The 27,727-nt window shown below is 42.2% G+C and overlaps 1 protein-coding gene across 1 annotated transcript in view; it reads right to left on the bottom strand.

Annotated features, from left to right (window-relative positions):
* Positions 1-27,727, bottom strand: part of PLA2G4F (phospholipase A2 group IVF) — a 1,189,208-nt gene that overhangs the window by 424,911 nt on the left and 736,570 nt on the right. Inside the window, exon 13 of the mRNA XM_044074012.1 lies at positions 11,959-12,181. Coding sequence (XP_043929947.1) covers positions 11,959-12,181 — 223 coding nt within the window. The remainder of the gene's footprint in view (positions 1-11,958; positions 12,182-27,727) is intronic.

Here is a 27,727-nt window from a genome sequence, read left to right as displayed (position 1 = left end):
ACTACATGAGACTCATGAGTGACTTTGACTGATTCCAATATTTCTTTGCTATCTAAGGGATTACATTTTGTGCCTTGTAACAGTGATTGTTTAGAAGATGCTTTAACTGATTTAAAGTTATTTGTTCGGAACTTAAATTTGAAATTGATTTTTAAAGGTACATCTATGTTACATGTGAACGTATTAAGCAATATAATTTAACTCAGCAGGAGTTTGTTGCTTTACAAAGATTAAAAGAAAACTCTGATACTGCAGGTTTTAATTTGGATAATCAGTGTCACCCTGTGTTACTGCATAGTGATGCTTAGCTTTGCAAAACATGCACAGAAGTGCAATGTATCTGAATAAACCACATCCATAGTAGACTTGGAATATATTGTTAAAGAATATCTTGTATAACTTCATGGAAATACATATGTAGAATATTTTAATGTATCAGTCACACAGGCATTAGCATTCTTATATGCAGGAGGCCTAGCAAATATTAAAACATCTCAATTATTTGTTACAGAATAAGCTATCTCTGCCACAACACTGAAACCACCCATATTCTCCTGCATGTTCAGATAAGAGCAGTGGTGTTTCACAGACAGGCAGATAAAGAGTAATAATAATTATTGTTTAGTCTTGTGGGTTAAGTGGTCCTTCACAGTACATTAAAACTACAATGTAAGAAGTCAGTGCTTCCTTAGTTTTGAGATAGCTTTAATCCATAAAAATAAAAAGTACAAATTCATAAGTCTTATATAAGTCTATGATATGTGTCTTCACCCTTACCACATGATGATATTACAGAGATAATGAGTTCTGGGTAGATAAGGATGTCTACAAAGTTTTACAAAGATTAAAAAGTTGTACAACTTGTTCTTTTTATCAGAATCAAGAACACTGCTCTCTGTGTGACTGAGAGCAAACACTAATACTACATATTGTTATAGTAAGGGCACGTACAGTGCAATACTGTTCAGTAACAATAAAAACATATTATTGTAATATAGACTTACAGCAGAAAGCTGTCAAAAATGGTAATGAACAGAGCAGCACTGCTACATTACTAATGTATAGTAACAGTAATGCTGTGTTACAGCAAAAAATGCAAGTAAATGATATAAATATAATAAGGGTCTATTAAAATAGATACAGATGTATAATTTCAATAAAAAAGGTTTCACTGTAGTTACAGTAACTGCCTGTTGTAATACTATCTAGTCAAATCATTTTCTATTAAAGTAGCAATGGGCTGTCTAAACTGGTCCTTTAGATATTAGCAACTGTTAAATATAAGGTGTTATTTACAAATGCTGTTTTGTGTGTGTGTGTGTGTGTGTGTGTGTGTGTGTGTGTGTGTGTGTGTGTGTGTGTGTGTGTGTGTGTGTGTGTGTGTGTGTGTCTGTACCCCTACAGATATATGAATTACACACACACACACACACACACACACACACACACACACACACACACACACACACACTCACACTCACACTCACACACACACACACACACACACACACACACACACACACACACACACACACACACACACACACACATATATCCAGGCAAGATTCCAAAAACTTAGTGCAGAGCAGTGTACAGCCACCACCAAGAAAGCAGCACTTCTCCAAAAGTCAAACGATGCTTGGCTCATGCATAATGAGACAGCAGGAGGAAGGTGTTGTCTGCACTTCCACCTGATTATAGGTCGTTATTGTTACTAGGCTAATGACTACTAGGGCCCTGTCAAGCCTAGCATGCATCCCAAACCATTAGGTCTCAAGTAGCATGGACATATTGGGACCAAATAGTTTGAGGTAGGACCAGTTGGCGTAATGGTTAAGGTCTTTGCCTCCCATGAATGGGGTACAAGATTCAGTCCTGATGTCTGAACAATGCCTGTTTGGAGTTTGTATGGGCTACCTACATCTATGATGGCTTTCTCCCACCACCAAAAAACATGCTGAGTGTTTCCATTTCAAACTCATCTAAGAATGAAGCTGTGGGCAGCAGCACAGTGACTCTAGATGGTCCCCTGTAGAGTTGCATTGACCAACTGCTTTGTGTGTCTACTGTGGTGCACAGTGTCCATAAGGCAGGAGAACATGGATCACAGACTGATAACTTTAGCAGGGCTAGCCACTTGGTGTTGTAAAAATATGGCTCTAGGTGATCTGGTGATTTTGACTAATGTCACCAAAATGGGCATGGGTATTTGAGTTGAGGACCCAGCCTACTGAGACTTACACTAGGGACTTCTGCTAACAGTGGGGTGTGTGTGCCCTATTGGCCATTGCATGCCCACCATAAAGCTCAGCAGCCCTGGGTCACTAAGCTAGTGGCTGGCCAGTATGCAGTTACCCAGCTTGGGTTAACTGGACTAGCTCTGTTGAGTGAAAGCTGGATGAAAAAACAATCAACCTGCCAAACATGAACTATGAATTGCTGGACTCAGTGTAGGTCCACTGACAGGATGAAGCTTGAAAGTGGATGACATGATGTTAAGAAGGAGGTTGAACATCCTATGTAACAAGACAAGGTGGGAGGGCATAGTATCAAAGCCACTTGGCTGCTATCCAGAGTCTACTACACAGAAGGTGGACAGGGAAGAAATGTTGTGGGAATTGCAGTGACATAGAGGCTTCAGAAGACAATGAGGGATGTCTTTAGAATTAGTGATAGAATCAGGGCAATCAGACTCCAGTGTAAGGATAGGACACTAATCTCTGTCTATGACCCACAGCAAGGTTGTGATAGTGAGTTAAAGAGTAGATTCAGACAACATCCAATTGTCCAAGTTGCACTTGAATTGGGTTAGGGAGGAACTCTGCTTCACATGGATGGGAAGCCTGTTCCATAGACATGGTAGTCTCTGGGATACAAACCTATATCTCCAGCAGGTCCTATTTATATAACAGGCAAGGTTTAAGTCTTTAGAATGGGTAATTCTGGTGCTGTTTGTTTTGTTGATATGCAGGAGGTCCATCAGAGTGGGGTCTGACAATGCCTTGTATGCCAGGCATAGCTCTCCCCTCAAAAACCTGTAAGAGACAGAATACAGGGATAGGGTCTTGAGGTGGTCTGCATAGGATGTTTTCCGTATGCCCTGTATTTTTTTTTAGTGAGGAACCTCTGTGGACATTCCAGTTGTTGGATATGCCTGGTTAGGTACATACCAGAGGGGGCAATGTATTCAATGATAGATCTGATGAATGCCAAATACAGTGGAACAATGACTTCCTTGGACTTAGATGCCATACCTTTGTTTATAAGTTGCACAACATAGAATGATTTCCTCACAACTGTAGACACATGATGGTCAAAGGTGAGATTACCATCTATGTGGGTCCCTAAGTCCCTGACTACTGGGTCAACTCTAACATGAGTGTTGTCAATATGATAGTTACCAGGAATGGATGATTTCCCAAGGGATACTATTATGCATTTCTTGGCATTTATTTGTAGTCCACGACTCTGACATCAGTTGTTTGTCTGTGTCAGCCCCTCCTGGAGAACATTTGAGTCAGTGTGAGATTCAATGAAAGCTCCTAATTTGCAGTCATCTGCAAACCTAGTCAGCCAGAGACCACTGACATTGGCCTTGACTTCTGAGAAGTAAATGCCAAAAAGGAGTGGTCCAAGGACTGATCCCTGAGGGATTCCACTTGTGACTGGCCTCTTTGTAGAGGTGGACTCCCCAATTCTAACATCCTGGGTCCTGTCTGTGAGAAAGATGGCTATCCACTGGGTGACATATGGTTTTGTAACTAACCTATTGAGTTTGTCAATAATGCCTGAGATGGGTATTGTGTTAAATGCCTTGGCCAGGTGAAGGTAGGCAGTGTGAATGATTTTGCCCTTATCCATTGCTTTGGTGACCTTCTCAAAGAAGTCCACCAGGTTGAGTAAGCATGATCTGCCTTTGATGAAACCAAACTGGGTTGAGTCCAGTGTCTGAAGGTTTACTATGTCTCTAGTGATCATTTCCATTATAATTCTTTCCATGGCTTTGCATATAAGACTAGTGAGACTTATGGGTCTGTGGTTTCCAGGGTCTGTAGATGGCCCACCTTTGTGCAGAGGGATGACTGTTGCCTTTTTACATTCATGAGGCAAGGCAAGAAACCTGTTTGGAGGCTACAGTTAAATAGTAATTCCAGAGGCTCTGATAAGATATGTTTCTTGCTATTTATAATGCATCATGGGATATTGTCTGGGCCCATTGATGCAGTGTTCTTGGTCTTAGAGAGAGCATTAAGGACCTGTTCCTTAGTGATAGTAGGGGGAGTTATATTTGATAATATTTCCTGAGGGAAGGTTAAGGGCGAGAGAGGGGTAAAGTTGGAGCTGAATGTATCAGCCAGAAGGTTTGCTATGTCTTCTGGCTCAGTATAGGTAGCTCAGTTTACAATGAACTCTGTACACAATTGTGTACTGCCTTTGAGGTTGCAGGCATCGTTAAATAATGCTTTATGGTTGTCCTTGGCCTGGGAGGCCAAACTCACCTCAAATTTGGCTTTGGTAGAATTTATTTGTCCACTGAGTTGTTTGTTTAGTTTGATGAGTGTGCTTTTATCCTGCTGGGTGCTGCACCTCCTAGTTTTTGCCATGATTTTCTTCCTCCTGTTATACAGCCTATTGATTTTGTGATTCCACCTGGGTGGTTTGTTTTTTGAGTTAGTTATATACTTCTTCCTGGTGGATCCAGCTGCATCAATGCAGCTATTAATGTGATACCAAAACACATAATCACATTATCTATGTGAGTGAAGTCCTTTTGCAGTTGCAGTCTGCATATTGAAATACCATTTTGTTTGTTTCCTCACTTGATCAGAAGTCAAGTGATCCTGTAGTTAGTATATTTAAGTAAATGGGGTTTGGAGTTCAGGTATATAAAGTCACCATACAAAAATCTCAGGAATTTTGTACTCTTCAAGGTGCAAATTCAAACAAATGGCATTTTGATGAGCTGCCTCTCAGGAAAGTGGACCGTGAACTATGCAAATCACCCTACTCCATCATGACAGACTTCTGTACAGGTAGAGGAAGACGAATAGAGCAGAAATAGCCAGTAGAAGTGGACTCTATACTGTTGTTTGTTAGGTAGCAAGACCAGTGGACTATTATCAGTACAGATGGCTTCCAAGTACTGTACAAATGTTACAATGGAGAAGTCAGAAGAAAGAGAAATAACACATTGTCGCTGAGAAGTACCTGATGTACGCATACTGAGCTCAGCTACAGGACAATGGGTTGTAGTGAGTAGATACTCTAGCCATGAAGGACTATTTTAGCACGTGACATCAAAGGACTTGGGACCTTACATACTGGCCCACTGGTTATCTCCATATTTCTACTGGTCAAGAGTTATAGTTTCATAAAACCTGTAAGACATTTTGATTTGTAAACAAAGAATACAACCTTTCTGTCTGACCAAGAGATGAGGTACGTAGCCAGACACTCTCACAGAAATCTAGAAAGCACTTACAGCAGCAGAAAATGTCTTCAAAACCAAAGAAATCACACAGTGAATGTTGTGTTACTTCATCCAGGTAATAATGTATTTGTTATGAAAAATAAATGGCCTACTCTATTCTCCCATCCTCATACCTCTCAACTGTCTAGATTTTCACAGAATGTCAAGATTTTTACTTCATGTTTTTGGTCTGTTTGTTGCTTTCTGGCAAACCAAAGACTAAAAATACTAAATAATGACAGACATTTGAGTTTCAGGCTTCATATACATCATATGATGCATACTAATGCAATACCCATTTCCATCAGCTTTCTAAGCTTGTAAGAGTAATATTTAAAATCTGTCTTTGATTTTAGGCATTTGTTCCTTGTTATTTTTGGCTTTGTCCAGATTTCTTCCACTAGGAGGTTGAGAAGTATGCCTGTCCCTACAGGTGTAGACAGATATTCTGTGTCAGAGTAATTCAGGAACTAGATACAGGCTACAGAGGTCTACACTGTACCAGCTCCCTCAAAATTTGGTGATGGTAGCTCACTTTGACTAAATGCAGGTATTAGTGATGTAATATCTTCTAGTTTCAGGGAAAGTATTTAGTTATGTTGTACTTTGAGCTTGTGGCACAGTGGGTCTTCTTTTCTTAGTTTTGCTTAAATGACCCAACTTCTGACTGAGATCATCCATTTCATATACTAAAAGAAAATTAGGCCCCTCAACGGGGCAGTATCACTGTTAAAAAGAAAAGGAAATTATAAAATGAGTACAATCTTCTTTCAGATATACAAAACTTTTTGATTAACAGTTGCCAGGAAACGTTAAGCATAGCTGTAAGCACATTTTCAATAATTTCTAAACATTCACTACAATTTAGCACCCTTGTTCCTCATGGATAGGGGCAAAATGCAAATATTCTGCTAATCTCTGGGTTATTCATAGTGAAATATGAGAGATAAAATCATTTGGGACTGTATGACTGGCTTTCTGAAGATCCTCACAGATCAACAGCCTAATAAGTACCTATGAATCTATAGCCAATTGCAAAGTTAATAAATATTACCTGTGGCAGGCACCATTTTTACAACTACAACCACCCTGCTACAGGCCCAATGAGGAGCTCAGTGTCTCTCCAGTAAGTGTTTTACAACTGTCTATGTTGAATTGTGTTCCACAGACATCTAATATTATTCATGCTGTATTACTGGAGGATACTATGGCATGCTAGCATGTGTTTGTCTTCACCACGTTGTTTAGTACATTAGTATGTGCTATTAGCATAGTTGCACCTTGTCAACTAGTAGTATTCCTGTATATGTGTTGTGCGTAGACAGCTCATACTGCTGTCTAATTATATCTATATAATTGTGGTATAAGTGGTGCACAGAATCACATTACAGACCCAGGACAGAGTGCTGCTCGCTATATTTGTATCTGTGACCGCATACCTGTCAGCTGAGGTCCCTTCTTACTAATGTGTTATCCAATTGGCTCAGTATTTGCATATACTAGTAGTTGATTCAAGACGTATTTTCCTGTGCACAGTTTGTTTTGTAGTCTTTATAATATATATTTACCATCTGAACAGTACTTACTCCTCTCTGTACTCTTCTTTTCTAGACCTAACACCACTCTAAGTAATCGGATGCAATAATACCTTTATCTTTAACCCGACCAGTGGACACACTGTTATATGAAAACTGCAGTCCAGGTCTGAAGTGTCTGCAAACACAAACAGCTAGAGTTAACTTTGTGTATGTGTCTGTTTGAGCTAATATTCATTATCCCCTGGAGAGCACTCTGCTTTAGCTTGTAAGAAGCACCCCTCCCCACACAGACACACACACTCATCTTCCAGGTCTCTTTTATTACTTTCTGTTAGAAAATAGTATCCATAACTGATCAAATACTGTGTGTGTTTAATTTAATTGAGAGCACAGTAGCCTACAGATACAAGGTTATGCTGTTTTTCCACCTGATAAATTGTTAAGACATGACTTACAGCTTCACAGCAGTTCTTGACCAATTTTGATTGTTTTTCTTAAACCCAAACTTGTCTTTGCCTGGATCTTGGCTCATTAACAGCAGTACAAAAGAACTCCCAGCCCACCCCCTCCCCCTTGCCTGTTTATTACCTTAAGCCAATCTCAAAGTTATTAAATACTGCCTGTGGCAGGCACCATTTTAGATTTTACACAGCCGGACTGGGTCTGAAGCACTATTAGCTCTCTTTCATATCTTAGAAAACCTTTATTACCTGACTTGGCTTACTAAGTCCCTTGAAATAACAAAGAGATGGATAATACTGCCAAAAATTACTATAACCAAACAAGCAAGCCTTGCTTGTTTGGTTACTAAGTCCCTTACTACCCATTAAAGAGTACTTCAGTGGAAAACTGCTCAAGAAAGCTTAATGCTTTACATGTGAGCTCTTGAACGCTAAACGCCTTACCAGGGCATAAAAGTGAAAATTACTCTCGTAGCCATAAAACTATAAAACTTAATAAACGCAACTCTTTAGACAAATTGTTAAAAAAAGGAGGAGAAGAACCTAATAGAAAGCAAGAAAGAACCTACTTTTAGCTCCAGTGCACTCAAGCAGTATACACAAGCCCTTACTACCTCGTGGTCTGGTTTGGCCCTACTCTGCTCACCCTCGCTGAACTCGGGCTTACTCCGCACCCCACTCTGCCCCCAAATCTCACCCACCCCCAGTGGTGCTAAATATATAGTTGTACAACCATACCCCCTCTTTCTTCAACCAGTCAGCTATATCCAAGTCATCAATAGGCACTCCAGTACTTAACCTTTCTATCCTATCTTAAAATGTTTAAACTGGGGACAAGTCAACCTCAATAATCCCAATGTTACTTGCAATGAAACCACTTAAAATACTACCGCTGTACTCTCTGCTACCCTTTCTGCTTGTCCCATATTTTCTTACTGCCTATGAATATAATACAGACCCAAGTTTCCACTACCCAAAAGGCCAAACCTCCACTTTTATAGCTTCACGCAAGCTTGAACACTTAATACATCTCCTCCCATCTAACTCCTTACTTACTAGGTATCAGCATCCCATTAGAACAATATATTTCAACCCTAAAACCAAAAGGTACCAAAGCCTATTAATTAAAATCTGGAAGCTCACAATCAGATTACAATGCAACTTGACAATGGATGGACATATCCACCCAAATCCTGGCCCATCCTCATCCACTGGCTCTAGGTCCTTTACTAACTGTCCCACTACTACACAAATCTTAGACAAACCCCGAAACTCACTTTAGCTCAGTCACCTAAATATCAGAAGTGTAAACAATAAGATTCAACACCTGCATGCCTTCTTAGATGCTCTTTCCCTAGATATACTATGTCTTACTGAAATCTGGCTAAAACCTTCTACTTCAGATAAAGAAGTTATATCATCAGGCTATAACATCCTAAGGCTTGATCAAACCAATAGAAAGGGAGGTGGGGCAGCTGTTCTGTTTCTTTTCTATGTTTGAAGTATCCAATAATGCCCTGCAAACATCCCTGTTTGGCAATGCTGAAATTCTTATCACTAAGGTCCACATTAATAAGAACAAATGTATAAATCTCATCTGTGCGTATATTCCCCCAGGCAATAACATAAATGCCGTTAAAGATATCCTACTTTGGTTATCCAGCAATTACCCCAATAAACCATTGTACTTGGGGACTTCAACATAGACTGGAACATATGTTCCTCAGAACTTCCACTCACCACATAAACCTTTATGGATTTTCACAGGTCATATCCTCCCCCACTAGGATCACTAAACCCAACAATAAAGCAAGTATTCTGGATTGGATTCTTTTCAACACTTATCCCCTCAAATACAAAAGTGGGTCCCTGTCTGATGATGTAAGTGATCACCTCCTCACCTATTTAATCAGGAAAAAAGCTGATATCCACAACCAGTCCATTTTAAAACAATAAGGAACAATAAGAATTTCAACTGCACAAATTTCCAAAACGAACTCAAATCTTGCAATTGGCCAGTTCTGAAACAATTATCACTTGAAGAAGTAGTAAATTACTTTAATACCAAATTCCTATCCATCCTTGACACCCATGCACCAGCACAGACTATTAGAACTCTCAAAGGAAATCAGACATAAAATGCTACTTAGAAATAGGGCTTGGGCCACTTCAAGGGCCACAAAAAAAAAAAAAAAAAAAAAAAAAACATAGATCAACTTAGATACAGACAGCTAAGAAATGGAACAAAAAAATCCACTACATTAGACAAGAAGAACTATTACTGTCATCTACAAGAAAAACACCAAAACAAGCCACAAAAGTAACTTCTTAGTCCAGGACAGTTATCCACTCCTACTCCCTTGGATTCTAACCAAAACCCCCCGGCAGAAATTGCCAATACCTTTAACAGCTTCTTTAGAATAACCATCCAGAACCTAGTGATCCAATTAATCCCCTGGATGCCCATATTCTCCGGCCACTACACCCTGCTCCCAACTCCCCTTTAACTTTAAGCCAGTTTGCACATCTTTGGTCCAAAAATTACTTAAAAGACTAAGGGCATACCACCCTGTCGGCTGATGTCCTCCCTGCAGAATATCTACAAAAAGCTGCAGATGCCATAGCATACCCCATTACTATCCTAATCAAAAGAACTATAACTGAAGTGTCTATTCCCTCCATCTGGAAGATATCCCATGTCACCCCACTCCATAAAGACGGCAGCTCTACTGAACTTTCAAACTACAGACCCATAGCTATTCTGGCACCCTTGGCTAAAATTATGGAAACATGCATCCGCAATCAACTCCTGAACTATTTTATCCATAATAATCTTCTAGCCTACATCCAACATGGCTTTAGACTATTCCACAGTACAACCTCAGCCCTCCTCTCCTTCTCTAATGCCATTAACCAACACAGAAACACTAATAAACTTTCCTGTGCTATCTTTCTTGATCTTTGAAAAGCTTTTGATGTGGTAAACCACCAAATACTCATAAACACCTTGAAATCCATCTCCCTAGAGGACCAGGCCATCCAATGGTTTCAATCATATCTGAGTGGTAGACAACAGGCTGTCCTATGGCAGAGCAAACTATCCACACTTTTACCCATCACCCTCAGAGTACCCCAAGGCTCTATACTAGGTCCACTACTATTGTCCATTTTCATTAATGATTTGAACATGCATTCAATATGCGGATGACTCCACTTTAGCATGCTCCAACACTTCACCTACAGAGTTGTAGATTTTATCCTAAAATACTTTCACCACAGTTGAAAATTGGCTCCTTAACCGTCATCTCATGTTAAATCCTAATAAAACCAAACTGCTGCTTTTCGCCCCCACTCACAGGTCTGCCCCTATAACCTTTACATTAAAATCCAACAACAGCACCATTATTTCCCCAGATTCCTCAACCAAACTGTTAGGAGTTATAATAGATAATAACCTTAAGTTTGATCTGCATATCAATAAAACTATTAAAACAGTTAATAACAAACTTGGCTCACTATATAGGATCAAGCCCTTCCTAATGCCATTAGCCAGAACTGTAATTGCTCGTACACATCTACTCTCCACCCTCCTCTATGCTTCTCCTCTATTTACAAACCTCAGCAAAACTGACTTTAATAAACTTTCTAGCAGCTACAATTACATTGTTAGATTTGCTACTGATGCAGCCTATAGAACTCATCACTGTCATAACCTAAATCTACTAGGATGGCTTGAACTGCCTAACCTACTTCAGGTTAACCAACTAATAGTTGCACACAAGATCCTGTACCAACCAGATAATACACCTGCACTTAAAAACCTCATCACCCCCTACAGTAACCTTAGCGCACTTCGTTCATCTGAAAGACTACTAGTTCAAACTCTCAAAACCAACAACACAGCCGGTAAATCTCAATTTGCTAACTCTGTTGACAAAACTTGGAATTCTCTTCCTGCTAATCTTACATCTAAACTCTCTCTACCTCAATTCAAGAAAAGTCTGATTTAGTACTTTAAAAAACGTTGGCTATGTCCTTGTCCTAATCAAGAATAACTCTAACCCTCACTCGTGTGCACATGTAGGACTTCTGCCTACACTTTATTGTTTCTTAACTTATAAATCCTATGATCTCCTTGGATCTACTACCAGGTTAGCCTACTAGGCATTCAATACCCTATCATTCTTAAAAAAACTGTCTAGAATTTTCCATCTGAGTAAAAATTTAATAATTTGTTTGTGTATCTGTTTTGTGTTTGTTTACATTTGTGTAAAAATCCTTTTATTTGTGTTTTATTTTGTTTTAAACTGTAAAAATGTAACAGTTTGTTGAATGTCTTTTTGGAGCTTTTCTCCCCGGGCCTCCACTGAAAATGGTCATGTATCCAGTCGGACTATTCCAGTAAACAAATGTAAAATAAAATAAATAATAAATAAACTACACAGCCCACCTAGGAAGCTTAATTTACATTCATTTTCATGTCTCTTACCTTTCCATGCAGGAAGTACTCCAAAACAAGGCCCCATAAATCTGTGAAAGAAACACACTCTCCCATTTTCTGCTTTTCTGTCAACTCTTGAAAGTAGTACTTTATACGTTCTGTGGAAAAGGCAGCTGCCTTGCTGCTGGCCACATTCTCACGGGCACAGTTGATAGCGCCCTGCAGCTGTTTACATGACCACTTTGCATCTTCATACAATGTTGACATACACCTGTTGGAAGAGTGAGGTAATGACAAATTACAATGGAGGTGCTTAGCCTTTCTGAGCAGACAAACATCCTCTGCCACACTGTTTAGTGATTTATAACTCTAATCCCCCCATAACCCCTCTGTGAGGGGAATGGGTGACTGCAACATACAAAATATAAAAATCAACTACTATGCTTAAAATAAGATTGGTGAAAAACATAATCAAATTAAGACTCATGCAATGCAGGTAATTAAACACCACTTCCAAAATAAGTAAACATTTAACGCTTATCTAGTAAGTGGTGATTTCTGCCTCTCTATTGAGTGTACAGGAAAAAATAGCTTGTGAGTCTCCTCCAACCCAACTCAAAAAAATGACACTTTACAAATACGGTCATATCTAATAAGACTAATAAGACCAGACTAGATTCAAAAATATAATGTAAGCACTGCACTTAGTTATAAGTGCTGTGAATCAAAGCAAAGAGATGTTAATTATGAACACGTGGTTTGAAACTGTATCAAAACATTACAGATGCAAGACAGCCTGCTGCCAAATGAACCACAAGCTAACTAGTGATGAATCATAATTACACTGAGCATCTGAATGGTCAGTAATGTCACGTACAAGCTATGCAACCCAGGAACTTCAAACTATTTATACAAACTTCTCAGCATTATACATTTGAAATTTGTGTATGATTTGTATTCAGCATACAAAATTGTATAAAAAAGTAAAGTCTAACAGTGAAAGCTGCACACATATAAACACCACTGTTAACTGAAAAGTAATTCTGTATACTGTACCACAAATGCAACCATCTATAATGTTTGTATGACTGCATCATAGCTCTTACAAATCAGGTACAAATATCAATAGAAAAAGGGACAAATCCAGCCATAATTAGTGAAACCAGAGAATGTGAATTAATACACATTTTTATGAAGTAGGATACCAACTATTATTATTTATCAAGTGTAATTCACCACTTATCCCCAAAAAGTCACCAGTTTCAGAAGGGATTAAAGGGATTAGAGATAAAATTTTGAGACAAAACCAGGGATGTCTCTTCAAATCAGAGACAGTTGAGAGGTATGGATTTCACTGTTCTCCTTTCTGGAATCTAAGTGAAATTTGAACATACCCATTCATCATCATGAGTGGTATAATGTAATGAGAATGAAACTCTGTACACTGTTGACTGCAATTTGAATGCAACCCTGTAGATTGTATAAAAATGTGAATTTTATTTTACTCTTTTTGTCTTAGGAGAGACGTTTGCTATTTCTGTATACTATGGCAAGGATTCACGAAGCCTCCGTGTAAGAGTTATAACTCTTACACGGAGGCTGCAGTTAAACGGAGTGATGTCAGCATGCTTTGCATATTCATGAGAGCATGCTGAATCACACCTAAGTCTAACACGGTCCATGTAAGACAGTAGGGGGCGTGTCCGTAGGCCGAGCCCTGCAAGCGGGACACGCCCCCAGAAGTGTAAAAGTGCCCAAAGTAAACACCCACAACAGAGTCCACGGAAATGTGAATAAACACAACACAACACATGCCCCCACAGACTATGAACATAAAATATATAAATGAACATGTATATATTTTTTTTAAATTGTAAAGATGTTTAACCGTGAGTGCGCTGCTTATGCGTGCCCGTAGCGCAGCTACAGTTAGCAGTCAGTGGGAAAGCATATAAGAACTAAATATGCAAAATAAGCCAGGAAGCAATAGCGTAGTGGTAGAGATGTTGGCTGAAGAGCAGGCATTCATGGTTCGAGCCCCCACCACACCAATTTTTTTTTTTTTGCAAAATAAGCAGGAAACAAGTCCCTGACAAATATGTACACATAAAACCACAATTTATGTAAAATGTAATGAAATAGCCCATTTATATTGAAGAAATGTGAGGTAACAAAAGAATAAAAAATGCCAGATGTGCTCATAGCTGAGCTACAGTTTAACAGAGTGAGTGCATCTGCCTGTAGATGAGCAGTGGTTTAACTGGTGCAAAATGAGTGTCCCTAGCTGAGCAGTGGTCTAACACTCTAAATCTATGTGCCCTTAACTGAGCTGAGCGTAATATGCATGCCGATAGCCAAATGAGGCTTAAAGCAGCCTACCCCGTTTGCGCGGAGCTGCGCACCGCGCAAATAAGCTAACCGACGGGCAAAGTTGAGCAAGCCATATCAAAACTGCCTTTACACAGACACACCCCTCAGCATGTCTAGACAGTCATGAAAAATAAAAAGCAGTGGCCAGATTCGAGCCCAGGATACCATACACAAGGTACAGAACCACTAAGCCATGACAGCAGTACCTAAAAATGCAATAATAGCTAATATATAGGAATGAATACAAACTGGAGCATGACAATGCAGGTTTACTGAAGTTGATACAATTCCAAAATGGCCAATCACAGATATGTGTGGGAAAAACAGACTATATAAGCCCCATAGGCGGGAATACACAGCATAAACGATTGTAGAACTGACCTGCAGGCAGAATGACAGGAGTAGGAGAGGGTAGTTACTTTCGAGCACAGAGGTGGGGTGTTGAGGAGTCCAGGTACATGGTCTGGCTCCTAGTCCATAATCATGAGGCCCAACTCATGCAGGGCCAGGTCCTCTGGGGAGCATACAGGGCCGAGGTGTGGGACCGGTTGGCTCATGATCTCACCAGTGCCACAGGGATTCCAAGGGCTGGTGAGCAGGTCCGTCACCACCATGCGGACCTGAAGAGATGCAAGCAGGACCAACTGAACCTTTGGATCCAGGAGGCCCGGCAAACACCCAACGCCCCACTACTGAGTAAGTAACATTTAATTATGTATGTAAGAAATTAAACTAGCTGATATTATGGAGATGTGTATTCCAATATTACTTCATTTATATTACAGCTGCAGGTGTCCGTTCTGCGAACCACAGAGCCTATGGCGATAGGCTGGTGCGGTTGCGCCACCAGGCAGGTCAGTAATCCACTACCAGTAACTGTAAAGAAATATAAAAGTATGACAGTCAGCAAAAGAGTGCAGTGTAGTCAGTAAGGAATAAAATCTGCAAGTAACAGTGTGAAAGTGTATGCAAGTATTGCTTGATTACAAAAGTGTGTTTCAGCCTGTAAGTTAAACCGAAAATGAAACTGTCTGACATATATTCTGAAATAAAATGCCCTACCTGTAAGAAAATAGTACACAACCTGCAGCAGGCTGAAAAGTATAGCTGCAGAAGATGATGAAATCACATGTGTGAAATATATCCCTGTGGAAATACTGAAACATGACAGCAGTGAGACTGCTGGAAAGGATTGTAATAACTACAGGTAAAACATGTCAATAAAGCCTAGAAGTAAGTACCATCCTGAATAGTAAAATGAAAGCAAGTGAGAGAGTGTGACAAAGTGTCATGAATCCAGCAATACAGTAGTAATAACACCTGAATAAAGTATACTGCAGTCAAGACAGAATGAAATGCATGTGAGATTCAAAACCAAACAGCAAAATCTGTTCAAAGTGTTGCTGCATCTGGAATGTGTATCCCAAAATCTGGATATGTTGCTCTCAGTCTGCAATATGCAGATAGGATGATTGTCTGATATACCAAACATCCACACTTGTCTACAGCTATATAAAGCAAATGTAGCAGGATGATGTAGCTGAACAAAGCTAGATATGAATGTGTATGAAGAACCATAAAATGTATATTGATGTTGCAGTAACAGTCCTATCACCAAGTTGAAATAGTTATCATATAGGAAACTGTAGTCAGAACAGTAGTGTGTATATAACTGTAGCTGTTAGAAATGTACAGCATATGTATTGTTATTCGAAGGTGTTAATATTACTTTCTTTACCCCACCCTATAACCACATATAACCCATTCCACGTGAAAATGGTATGTGCAATCACAATTAACACCCCTGGACGTTTGTCCTGTTGGGTCATATATATTTGCATGTCCGTTCATGCATCTGCCCTGTTCATACATCCACACCTGATGGCCTGTTGCCATCAGTTAACCCTGCATGTTGTTGGACTGTGTATTTCTGTTTAAATTATGCATGTGTTATGCACGCTGTTCAATGGTGTGAATATCTGGGTGTTTGGTTAATGGGAATACTAATGCATGCTGTTACAACTAATTGTGAATGGTATTATATGTCACTAACCCAAACTGTCATGACATAATGCAAAACATAGGTCAACAGGGAAGGGGGGTTCCAGCGGACCCACCTCTCCCACCTCAGCTGGCGAGTGCACCTGGCACTAGTGCCAAGTCCGGACCCTCCTCCGGTGGCCCTGTGCCACCTGTGGGTGGAAGCGCTGCAGGGGATGGGGCTCGACCCCCCCTCTGCAAGTGTGGCCGGAGGAGAACCACCACTCACCCTCCATTCATCCGGACTGTGGTGCGTAGGGAGATTCGGGACTCTGTTATCGAGCCCCTACGCCAGCTCGAGGCACGGGTGGCGCAACTAACGGGCATGCCTGTTGCCCCGCCTACACAGCCCCCAGCACAGCCCCGTCCTGGGCATCGAAGGAACAGTGGCAACTGCCTATGGGTGGGGATATCAGTTCCACTGTTGCCATCTGTGGGCTCATGGGCTCTGGATATCCAAACCTCCATCCCCGTCAATTGTGTAACCCCCCCCACACATGTCATACACCGCCCCTGTATGCGTCTTGTTTGTCTTGTCTGTTTACCTACCCAACCTACCTCCCCAGCTGTACCGACTTCCTTCACCTGACATACCACTCTCACCTGAAAAAAAAAAAAAAAAAAAAGGGCACTCTGTACCCACAAAAAATTACGCCCCATACATAGCTGCCCATTCCGCACACATGTCTGCTGGACATGGAACCTATCAATTACAATTGGCTGTACAACAAGTATTATTGTTGTTCTGACACCTCTCTCAGGGGTGGAAGGTTTCAAATGTCACACCAAATTACATACATATGCACAGCTGTTGCTGATGAAGAAATGGGCAGCTATGGGCCTTACCTACATCCCTCCTGCACATCCCAAGCTTGTTTCCCTACTGTCTTACCCTCTTTGTGACCCCTTTTTCACCACTTTCCTGTCTCCCCATTTTCTTTTCTTTCAAAGAAAATAGCACGGGTGTGCGCAAGAGTAAGCACGTTTAAGCGGTTGTAAGCGGGTGTGCGCTTGTGTGCGCAGAGCTAAACGCCAGTGCGCATGTGTGAGCTCCGTGCAAACCAGCGCTAACCCGGTTACAACTGCTTAAAAGTGCCTTAGTCACTTTGATTGACAGGTCTTGTAGTCAGTTCAGAAGCAAAATAAAATCCCACTGGCAGTCCCGAACCCAGGACCTTGGAAACAGTAGTCTGCATGACTTACCACTAAGCCATGAATCTTATACAAGAACATTGTGCTAAAATAAATATATCATGTAATAGTAGGAATGAATGTAAAGGGAATATAGATGTGTAGTACACAAAGCATGCCATTTAGAATTACTATCAAAACTAGTGGATTTCCATAATAGTAGTGTGTGAACAGAAACAGCCATGCTAGTTGGTAGCTAGTAGGTAATAATGTCACTAAAGCACCTTGCAAGCCACACACATACTCACAGCAGGATATTCACTGCCCAATACCCCACAACCTCTTACAGGAACACATCTGGACCAAGTAATAAAATATGTGGAGCAAAGGCCCAAAACCAGGGACACATTACAAATAATGTTACAACAAATGCAGACAGTTCAGAGAGTAACAGGGTCTGCATTTTGTGGGATGTTTGGAAGGGTTATGAAGTCTGAAACTTTAATGTTTCACACTATAGTCCGACCTGAGCCCAGAGTGATTTGCCAGAAAAAGCTGTGCATGAGATATTGACCAAAATATGAGGCAGTAATGTGGACAACCTGCAAATAATTGTACACATGAGAGGTCTGACACCACCATATTTTAATAGTTAAGAGCCTAGACATACCAACAGTGAATGACTTACAGGGATGCCCCACAGACTCCATGTGAAATGTACAAACAGTAGGCAGAAAGGTGTAACAACACATGCAATGGTAACTATGGAGTCCTGAAAGTATCCACCACTTGCATGGCAGAATAAGTGTAGTAATACATATGCTCATGCTAACCCACAGTCACAACTACAGCATACCAGACAATTTAATGGGTGTACCCCACTGATATGTACCATTCCATGAGGCAGATAACAGATGAACCTGAGAGTCTCTGGGGCCTGCTCAGCAGCATACTCAAATACCCTAATAGATGTCAAGGCCCACACCATGGTCAGACCACACAGCATGCTGTAACACCCTAGCAGATATAGCAAGCATTCCAAGGTGTGAATGTACATGGAAAATAGGAAAGCTACAGCAGCACACTACAGTCAGGACACCTAGCAGGCATACAAGTAGTGACTGTAAAGGGCAAATATTGAAGCCTTAGCAACAAAGTGCAAACAAAAGTGAAAGGAAAGCACACACACACACACACATTAACAGTAGTAGTAGTTGTAGGTGTCAGTGTACATACACAGTTAGTACAGGAAACTGGAGAAATGTATGGAGGAATGTTAATCTACAACACAGCTGGAAATTTGAGAGAGATACCAACCGTTACACTCACAGAACATTGTCCACAGCATACTAGCATGGTCCCTGCCCTTAAAATCTGAAAGGGCTACGCCTATCACACATATCTTTTTATAGCACTGTTCTGAAGTCACAGTGAGAACTGCAATCAGTACATAACTGGCTGCATGCAATTAGCAAATGCTGGCTAACAACTGGTGCAGAGGCCATCACATGGGCATATGCAGATACCTACAAAAGTATGCTGTACTCCCAGTCCACACATGCAATACTTTCATTGCACCCTGAGAAGGACGTGAGAGACAGACAGACAGAGAGAGAGAGAGAGAGAGAGAGACACAAAGACAGAGACAGAGACATAGAAAATTGCAATTAGGCAGACACAAACAAATTGTTCAGCAACAGCCACCTGAAAGCTGACAACTGGGAAGTGGAGCAGCAGGACAGAGAACCAGATGGCAACACAAGCAGCTGTGACAAACACAGGTAATGTAAAGTAATACTATAAAGGTCTACATACTGTGAACCCTCCATATGTGTCATTGGTCTGTATCCATATGTATATGAAGATGTGTAAAGGGCAGGGGACATACAGCAACTATCAGGGAAGGCTGTACATACATTTCTATGTGAGAGCATCTATGTGCACATATCAATGTTGGTTGATTGTAGGTTGTAGTGCCATGTACAAAGTAGGTTTCACAGTTATGTATGTTTAGCAGTATGTTAGTGTGTGTATACAGTATGGTAGACAAACATGTTGATATACCTGTCTATCATATGGATACGTATGTATGTCAACATATGTATGTGTATATATATATATATATATATATATATATATATATATATATATCTATGACATGCATATATGTATACATACATAGAGAGAGAGATGTAGGAATACATAGACAGATGTAGATAGAATATCGTACAAACATATATATGTAATGCACACATACAGATATAGATATATGTAGATACATATACATAGACAGACTGATCTGACTATCTACAAGTATGACTGTATATGACGACCTTCAACACACCCTGTCCCACCCCCTCTGACACTCTCACCCCCTCTGTGTGTCCCCCTCTCCACATCCATAGCAATATATGTACATCAATATATATATGTGTATATGTTTACAGACATATATATATATATATATATATATATATATATATATATATATATATATATATATATATATATATATATATAGATATATCTATATACATATATATATATATATATATATATATAGAGAGAGAGAGATGTATATAAACTCTGAGTGAGGCACGTGTGTACAGATGTATTGCAACAGGTGCCTGGTGACAAAGGCATGGAGTGAACACCAGTGTCAAAACCGGAGTACCATACCACATTCCAAATCACCTACACCAGTAACCACCAGATATGTGATTGGCTGCCCACCACTGCATGTATCAGGGGTGAACAGAGTCATAAATGTGTACAATAGTGGCCCCAATGATATTCACAGTGGCACACTATCCCTGGAATACCTGCACATGGTATGTGTCAGCGAACATGGTGTGTCAGCTATGGACATGTAGGTCGGTGTACCCCTCCACACCACATAATGGATGCCATGGTATGGACCTCACATGACAGCTACAGATATGGAGAAGGACACAGTGACATGTACAACACTGTGACAATGCACTCAAACACATTACCAATGCACAGTGACTGACAACACCACAGAGTACACATATACTACCCACATAGAGGTTACCACTCCCAGATTTACATATGTAAGTCACACCCATGACAGATGTCCAACAACCATAGTAACACCTCACACCATCCACAACCTAAATGACTGCTGTGTGTCATCCATGCCACTGCAATGGAGTGCACATGTGGAGGTAAAAGTTCCTACCCACAGATAAGACATACCCTGCAATAAACCACACAGTGTTAAGAAGCAAGACTCCCCATGAGTACATGTCACACATACCCCTGCTGAATGTTAGTCAGATAGGTAATATGCCATATGAGTCACCCTGTGTAACTGTGTGACAGCAGCAGGTACCATCACACCACATGTGTCACAATGGTCAGGGTAGCAGAACAGTACGTTGCTGTAGTCCCAGGGGCAATAGCATATTGTATAGTATTGTATTGTAATGTAATGTATTGTGTTGTATTGTATTGGTATGTTGAGGTGCCTCCTTCGTGGAGTGGAACCACTGCTGCTGTGCACCAGTGTACAGGTACATATCCTGTAGTCAGGCTAGTGTTACATAGCACTTCTATATGTGTGTTTAGCTCCTGTCAGAGTTTATGTAGCATGCAACTGGGGATACCATCAGGTCCCATTCATGTTGTGTATTCTGCTGTCCTGAGGGTGGCTCTCACCTGGATATCTGTGATGACAGGGAGGTTACAGTCAGCTGGGATAACTATGTCTTATTTTGGGGGCGAGGGCAGGGTGACACCTGCACTGAACCTGTCTGCCACAATGTTGTCAATATCTGTGGTGTCAGTGAAATATTTGTTGTTGTGTACTAACTATGGGCATAGAGGATGGATCCTGACCAGGTTGCTAACATAACTGAAGAAGGCCTTCTGGTTATCTGTAGTGTCCCTCTTGATTTCCCTCTCAAAGTTGCCCATGGATGTTTGTATGATGGAAAACAGATCCTTACTAGTGCTGCTCAGACATGCCCTCCCTTTATGGAATTATGCTCTGTCTTGCAGTAGCTTCCATCTTCTGTAATACAATCTGTCTATGGCTGGGGTCCACCAGACAGGATGCTGTCCCTTTGTGGAGAGTGTCTTGGTCATATATGGGATTGCATGATCCATGCATTCTCGGAGATGTCTGTAGAAAGCAATTGTGTAGGGGTCAGCATTGTGGGTTGTATCTGCCACTGGCCCTGTGAGCTGAAAGGATACCATGTCACTGTTACAAAGTGTAAAGTTTGCATCTGTAATGTTATTCACTATAGTCATTTGTGCTGGTGGTGGAGGTGGGATATGTATATCCAGGGCAATCAGTGTGTGGTCAGCTCACAGTAGTTGATGATGTAGGCCATACAGTACCTAGATACAAACCCCCAGAGTGAGGAGGTGCTCTTGACCTGAATCAGTGCTCTGACTGCTGGGGTTTGGTAGTATGTCGTATGGAGTGTACCAGGTACTGTTGCACAGTTGCTGGCTGAGCACTGATACCTGGCCATTTACATGTGTATCCACCAATAGACAGACAGATGCTATATATGTGAGATATGTTGTATCATAACAGTCGAGTAGCATGTGCAGTATGTTTGCCAAATTCTGCTGACATATATTGCTGATATCAGGTTATTTTCTTTCTCAGGTACATGGCCCACCCGTGGAATCCCACTTACTCCACAGCTGAGGATGAGGAGATACACCAGAGCCTGGTGCGGGATTATGCAATACTCTTTTCCCGCACCAGCCAGAATCAGCAGGAGAGGGCTGCACTGTGGCAAGACCTTGTCCGTCGGGTAAATGACATAGGCACGCATAATAGGACATATGAGCAGGTACAACATCACTGCAGTGATTTAATCAGACATGTCCGTCAGTGTGCATCAGATATCCACAGGCAACAGGTCGCCACAGGTGGTGGGGTGGCTACACATCCCCCACTCGCCAGACTGGAGGGACTACTCATGAGTGTAGTGGCTCCAGTCCGCCAGCAACAACAACAGCAGCAGACATGCATTATGATGGAGGCTGGAGCCACGCAGCAGCAAGACAGTGAACGTGCAGGTAATATGCCATATGTATAGTTGACTGTTGTGTACACTGGTAGTTAATGCATGTGTGAGGTGTGTCCTTGGTTTGTAGCTGTCACCATAGTATTTAATGTGCAAGTGTGATATCCTCAATATTAGCAGCTGACCTGTGAAAGGCGACTGTTGTACTACTGACCTGTATCATACTCAGTAACAATGGCACAGTTGTGCCCACTGACATTAGTTTCTTCACGTCTGCAGGTCCCCTCTGGTATAACAGCAATGCAGCCTATCCATGCTGGTGAGTGTGTATTAACAATTCCTGTAATAGTTTTGATAGTAATAGTACTATTTGGCTCACTTAGTAGTGCTCTTTGTATGCATGTAGGTGTGTCTGTGTCTGTGTGTTGATATCACGCATACTGAGTACTGTACAATTGTGTGAAACTGTGTGCATGTGTGCATGTGTGCACGTGTGCATGTGTGCACCCGTGCATGTGTACATGTGTGCAGCTGTGCACGTGTGCACGTGTGCACCTGTGCATGTGTACATGTGTGCATGTGTACATGTGTGCACCTGTGCATGTGTGCATGTGTGCATGTGTACACGTGTGCATGTGTGCATGTGTGCACCTGTGCATGTGTGCACCTGTGCATGTGTGCCTCACTGGTAATGTGTAGACATTGTAAACTGTGTTTCCTGTTTCCCTCCCACAGGTTCTGGTGCTGCTGTGGTGTCATGTAGCAGGGAACCTGAATCAGGTGCCGTGGGTACTGATAATGATGACATCTGTGTAATGGCACAGGAAGGTATGCCAGGGTCCGCCATTGGTCAGCCGATTGACAGTACACAGTTGTCGATCCCATCAATGCGCACAGTTATCCTGCCAATACACCCTTTGTCACCAATGTCCCTAGGTGATGGACAGCATACAGTGGGCATTGACCAGGGTAATGTGGTATATGTGGCACATGCCTCCCCACACAGCAGCCATGGGCATGGCCCAGAGATGGTACCACACAGACAGATGTCCAGGGGTTCTCGTGGGAGCATCCGTGGGCGTACTGCCCCTGTCAGACGTGCCCACAGAGGTCTTACAACCTCAGCTATGTTTCGGGCTGTCATGCAGGCACAGTCACGTATGGAACAGTACACCAGACAGGGTCTGAGGGAGCTGACAGCATGTCGCACAGCCATGACTGACAGTATGCGTGACATTGCGGCTGCCATCCGTGATTTCACTGATGTCATAGACAGACGTTGTGGGGACATATTAGACCGGTTCCACAACTACATGTCCATGAGCCAAGGCGATGGTGGGCGGTTGAGGCGTCGACGTGGCCATATGCCAGCAACAGCAGCAGCTGGCAGTCGTTGCGGATGACAACAGGGCCGCGGCCGCCCCCGTAGTGCCAGCAGCAGCCCCAGCAATGCTGGGTCTGTGCTGTCATCAGACCGCCCCAGGAGACCATGTGCACGTGGCTCTGGCCAGGCCCGACAGGGATCTGTGTCCAGTCAACGAACACCTGCTTCTGATGACAGTACCCAGTCTGGGTTGGTACTGGATATGGTCGGTAGCACCCCTGCAAGGCACAGGTACTGTGTCCGTGGCCAGAGACACTGATCTGTATGACCTGGCAGGTACAGTCTGTGGCTGTCCACAAACACCAGTATATGTCAGCCATGAGGTGGAACTGTGTGCATCCATACACACATGCAAATTGACAACACCTAGGGCTACCGCATACACGCACACACTGCATCAACAGTGCCCCACCTTCTACTGCTGTCCCTCACCAACACACATACACATACATGTCAATCGGTGGTATCGGTGGCTGACTCAGGCATACCAAGTTCACACCCTGTGCATATGATGAAACTGTGCCACCTCCTGCAATCTGTAACAACTGTGCAGGTACAGGTTAACATGTTGCTGATGCACAGGGTGACCACATAGATGTGTAGTAATAGTATCATGTTGTTAACAGTACTGTGTGCTGAATTAATTGTGGGTATATCACAGCATGCCTGATGCAGTAAGTGTGTGATTGTCATGTACTGTTGTCTACACCCATGGTAATTACCATAGTGTATCATCTGCACATGTTGGCATACTGGTGGTAATGATGTCAACAGAAGGATACATACATAGGTAGCACAGGGGATAAGGTAATGAATGTAGTAATACGCAATGATGGACATGTAAATTGCAAGTGGCATGTTGCCCACACTGGACTCTGCAATGCAGATGTTTGAGGATGTTGATATGTGTGCAGTATTACACGACTGGTACAGGACACACAGGAGCACCCTAGCACTGCATGCTCACATCTCATACCATGCTAGACAGCCCCAACACACAAAACTAACTGTCACAGGAGGGAGAGTCCCCATATATGTCAGGGATACTGTGGTGGCAGGCCAGGTAGCATACATCCTACTAAGTATGGAACCACTGAGTGAAGGCTCAGTGTCTGTTATTTGACATGTGTATTACTGCAGGTATGAACACATGGGTTTCCATCCAGTTATTGCACATCCTGACAGTACATGGTCTGTACACTTGTGTGCGCTGAGACTGGACCCTAGCCATCTGACCCGTGTATTTCCATGTACATGTGCATAGTGCCTGCATATTTGCAGTGTTACCTACTGGGAGTGGTACAGCTTGTTTGTTGTACAATGGACTACATGCAGCCCTGTTTACTGTAGCTTTGTTTGCATGCATGTTTGCTTGCAATTACCCTGGAATACTGATCACACCTGCAATGCATAGTTATAGAGCTTCTGTGGACTCCTAGTGCCATCTGCATAGCTTACTATATGTATGTCCATGTCCCACTTGACAGGATGTCACTGTTTGTCCTGTTCACATGTACATTGCCTGTGACACAGTGCATATGACTTACCTGGCATGTGTCCACGTGAGCAGTCATATATGCTACTGCTAACTAATCACAGGCACTACACCTTCACATATTCATCTTCTGTTGAACTACCTGCTTCGCTAGGGATGGCCTGCACCTGTCACCCCTGGGCTTTCAGATATTGGCAAAGGCTCTTGCTACCCCCATAGTGCCTATGTTAGGCAAGGCTCAAATGACAAACCCACCTTCATAGGTATCACAAGGGATAAGAAACTAAGAGTAATGCTACCCAACGCCAGAAGTCTAAACCTCCAGATGCATGCACCCGAAATTCTTCTTTGCATGGAGAACATTGATATCTGTGCAGTAACAGATGCCTGGTTCAGGGCTACTGAGAGCACACCAGCACTACCAGGTTTAACCTGGTTGATTTCTTTGAAACAGTCACCAAGGCCATTGACGAGGGGAAGGTGGTTCACACAGCCTACCTGGACCTCGCAAAAGCCTTCACAACAATACCCCACTTGGGCATTCTAGAGAAGCTCACCAGCTTAAATATAAGCCCCTATGCCACTAGATGGATTGCACAGTGGCTCAAGGACAGAACCCACATGGTTAGAATTGCTGGAGCCATGCCAGACTCCAAACCAGTTACGAGCTGTGTCCCACAAGGCTCAGTCCTGGGACCTCTCTTGTTTGGTATATATTTATTGGAGGTACAGGCAAACACGGACGGACTGTGGCTGACCAAATATGCAGATGACTGCGAACTGGCCACCATAATCGACTCTCCAGCCAACACAAGCATCTTCCAAAGGGGCATCAGAGAAACAGACAACTTGTGCCAGAGCCATGGCCTTCAGCTGAACAATGTTTAGAAAGAGAAATGTGTATCATGTAGTCTGTTCTCCTAGTTGCCAAAAGGGACATTTCCCCTCACACACAATTGCACACAAACTAACCCCCCTCAGACAAACACACACACGTGCAGGATTCAAACCCCTACCTAACTATGTTATGATACTTGAGATGGACGCATTAGCAGAGCGTGCTATTTGCATTACTGGGAGGTTTCCTTTCTCCTGCTATACTTATAGAGTGCTGACATCATCGGTGTTTAGAAAGGGGAATGTGCATCCTGTAGTCTGTTCTCCTAGTTGCCAAAAGGGACATTTCTCTCACACACACTAACCCCCCTCAGCCAAACACACACACTTGCAGGATTCAAACCCCTACCTAACGATGTTATGACACTTGAGATGGACGCATTAGCAGAGCGAGCTATTCGCATTACTGGGAGGTTTCCTTTCTCCTGCTATACTTATAGAGTGCTGACATCATCGGTGTTTAGAAAGGGGAATGTGCATCCTGTAGTCTGTTCTCCTAGTTGCCAAAAGGGACATTTCCCTCACACAAAATTGCACACACACGAATCCCTCTCAGACAAACACACACACTTACCATTTGCAGGATTCAACCCCTAGTTAACTATGTTATGCCACTTGAGACAGACGTATTAGCGGAGCGTGCTATTTGCATTTCTGGGAGGCTTCCCTTCTCCTGCTATGCTTATAGAGTGCTGACATCATCGGTGTTTAGAAAGGGGAATGTGCATCCTGTAGTCTGTTCTCCTAGTTGCCAAAAGGGACATTTCTCTCACACAAAATTGCACACACATGAATCCCCCTCAGACAAACACACACACTTGCAGGATTCAAACCCCTACCTAACTATGTTATGACACTTGAGACGGACGCATTAGCAGAGTGCGCTATTCACACTACTGGGAGGTTTCCCTTCTCCTGCTATACTTATAGACTGCTGACATCATCGGTGTTTAGAAAGGGGAATGTGCATCCTGTAGTCTGTTCTCCTAGTTGCCAAAAGGGACATTTCTCTCACACACTAACCCCCCTCAGCCAAACACACACACTTGCCATTTGCAGGATTCAAACCCCTACCTAACTATGTTATGACACTTGAGATGGACGCATTAGCGGAGCGCGCTATTCGCATTACTGGGAGGTCTTTCTTCTCCTGCTATACTTATAGAGTGCTGACATCATCTGTGTTTAGAAAGGGGAATGTGCATCCTGTAGTGTGTTTTCCCAGTTGCCAAAAGGGACATTTCTCTCCCACAGACTTACACACACACACAGAGCATTTGCAGGATTCAAACCCCTACCTAACTATGTTATGACACTTGTGACGGATGCATTAGCAGAGGGCGCTATTCGCATTACTGGGAGGTTTCTTTTCTCCTGCTGTACTTATAGGGTGCTGACATCATCGGTGTTTAGAAAAGGGAATGTGCATCCTGTGGGGAGGCAGACGCCAAGCACACTCTGACTAAGCTGTCATTCCCTAGGGCAAAC

The sequence above is a fragment of the Protopterus annectens genome, chromosome 6.part0 (assembly GCF_019279795.1).
Source record: "Protopterus annectens isolate FY-2018-M chromosome 6.part0, PAN1.0, whole genome shotgun sequence".
NCBI classification, from domain to species: Eukaryota; Metazoa; Chordata; order Ceratodontiformes; family Protopteridae; genus Protopterus; species Protopterus annectens.
Note: the sequence above shows the minus strand (reverse complement) of the source record. Positions and strands in the feature narration are given on the sequence as shown.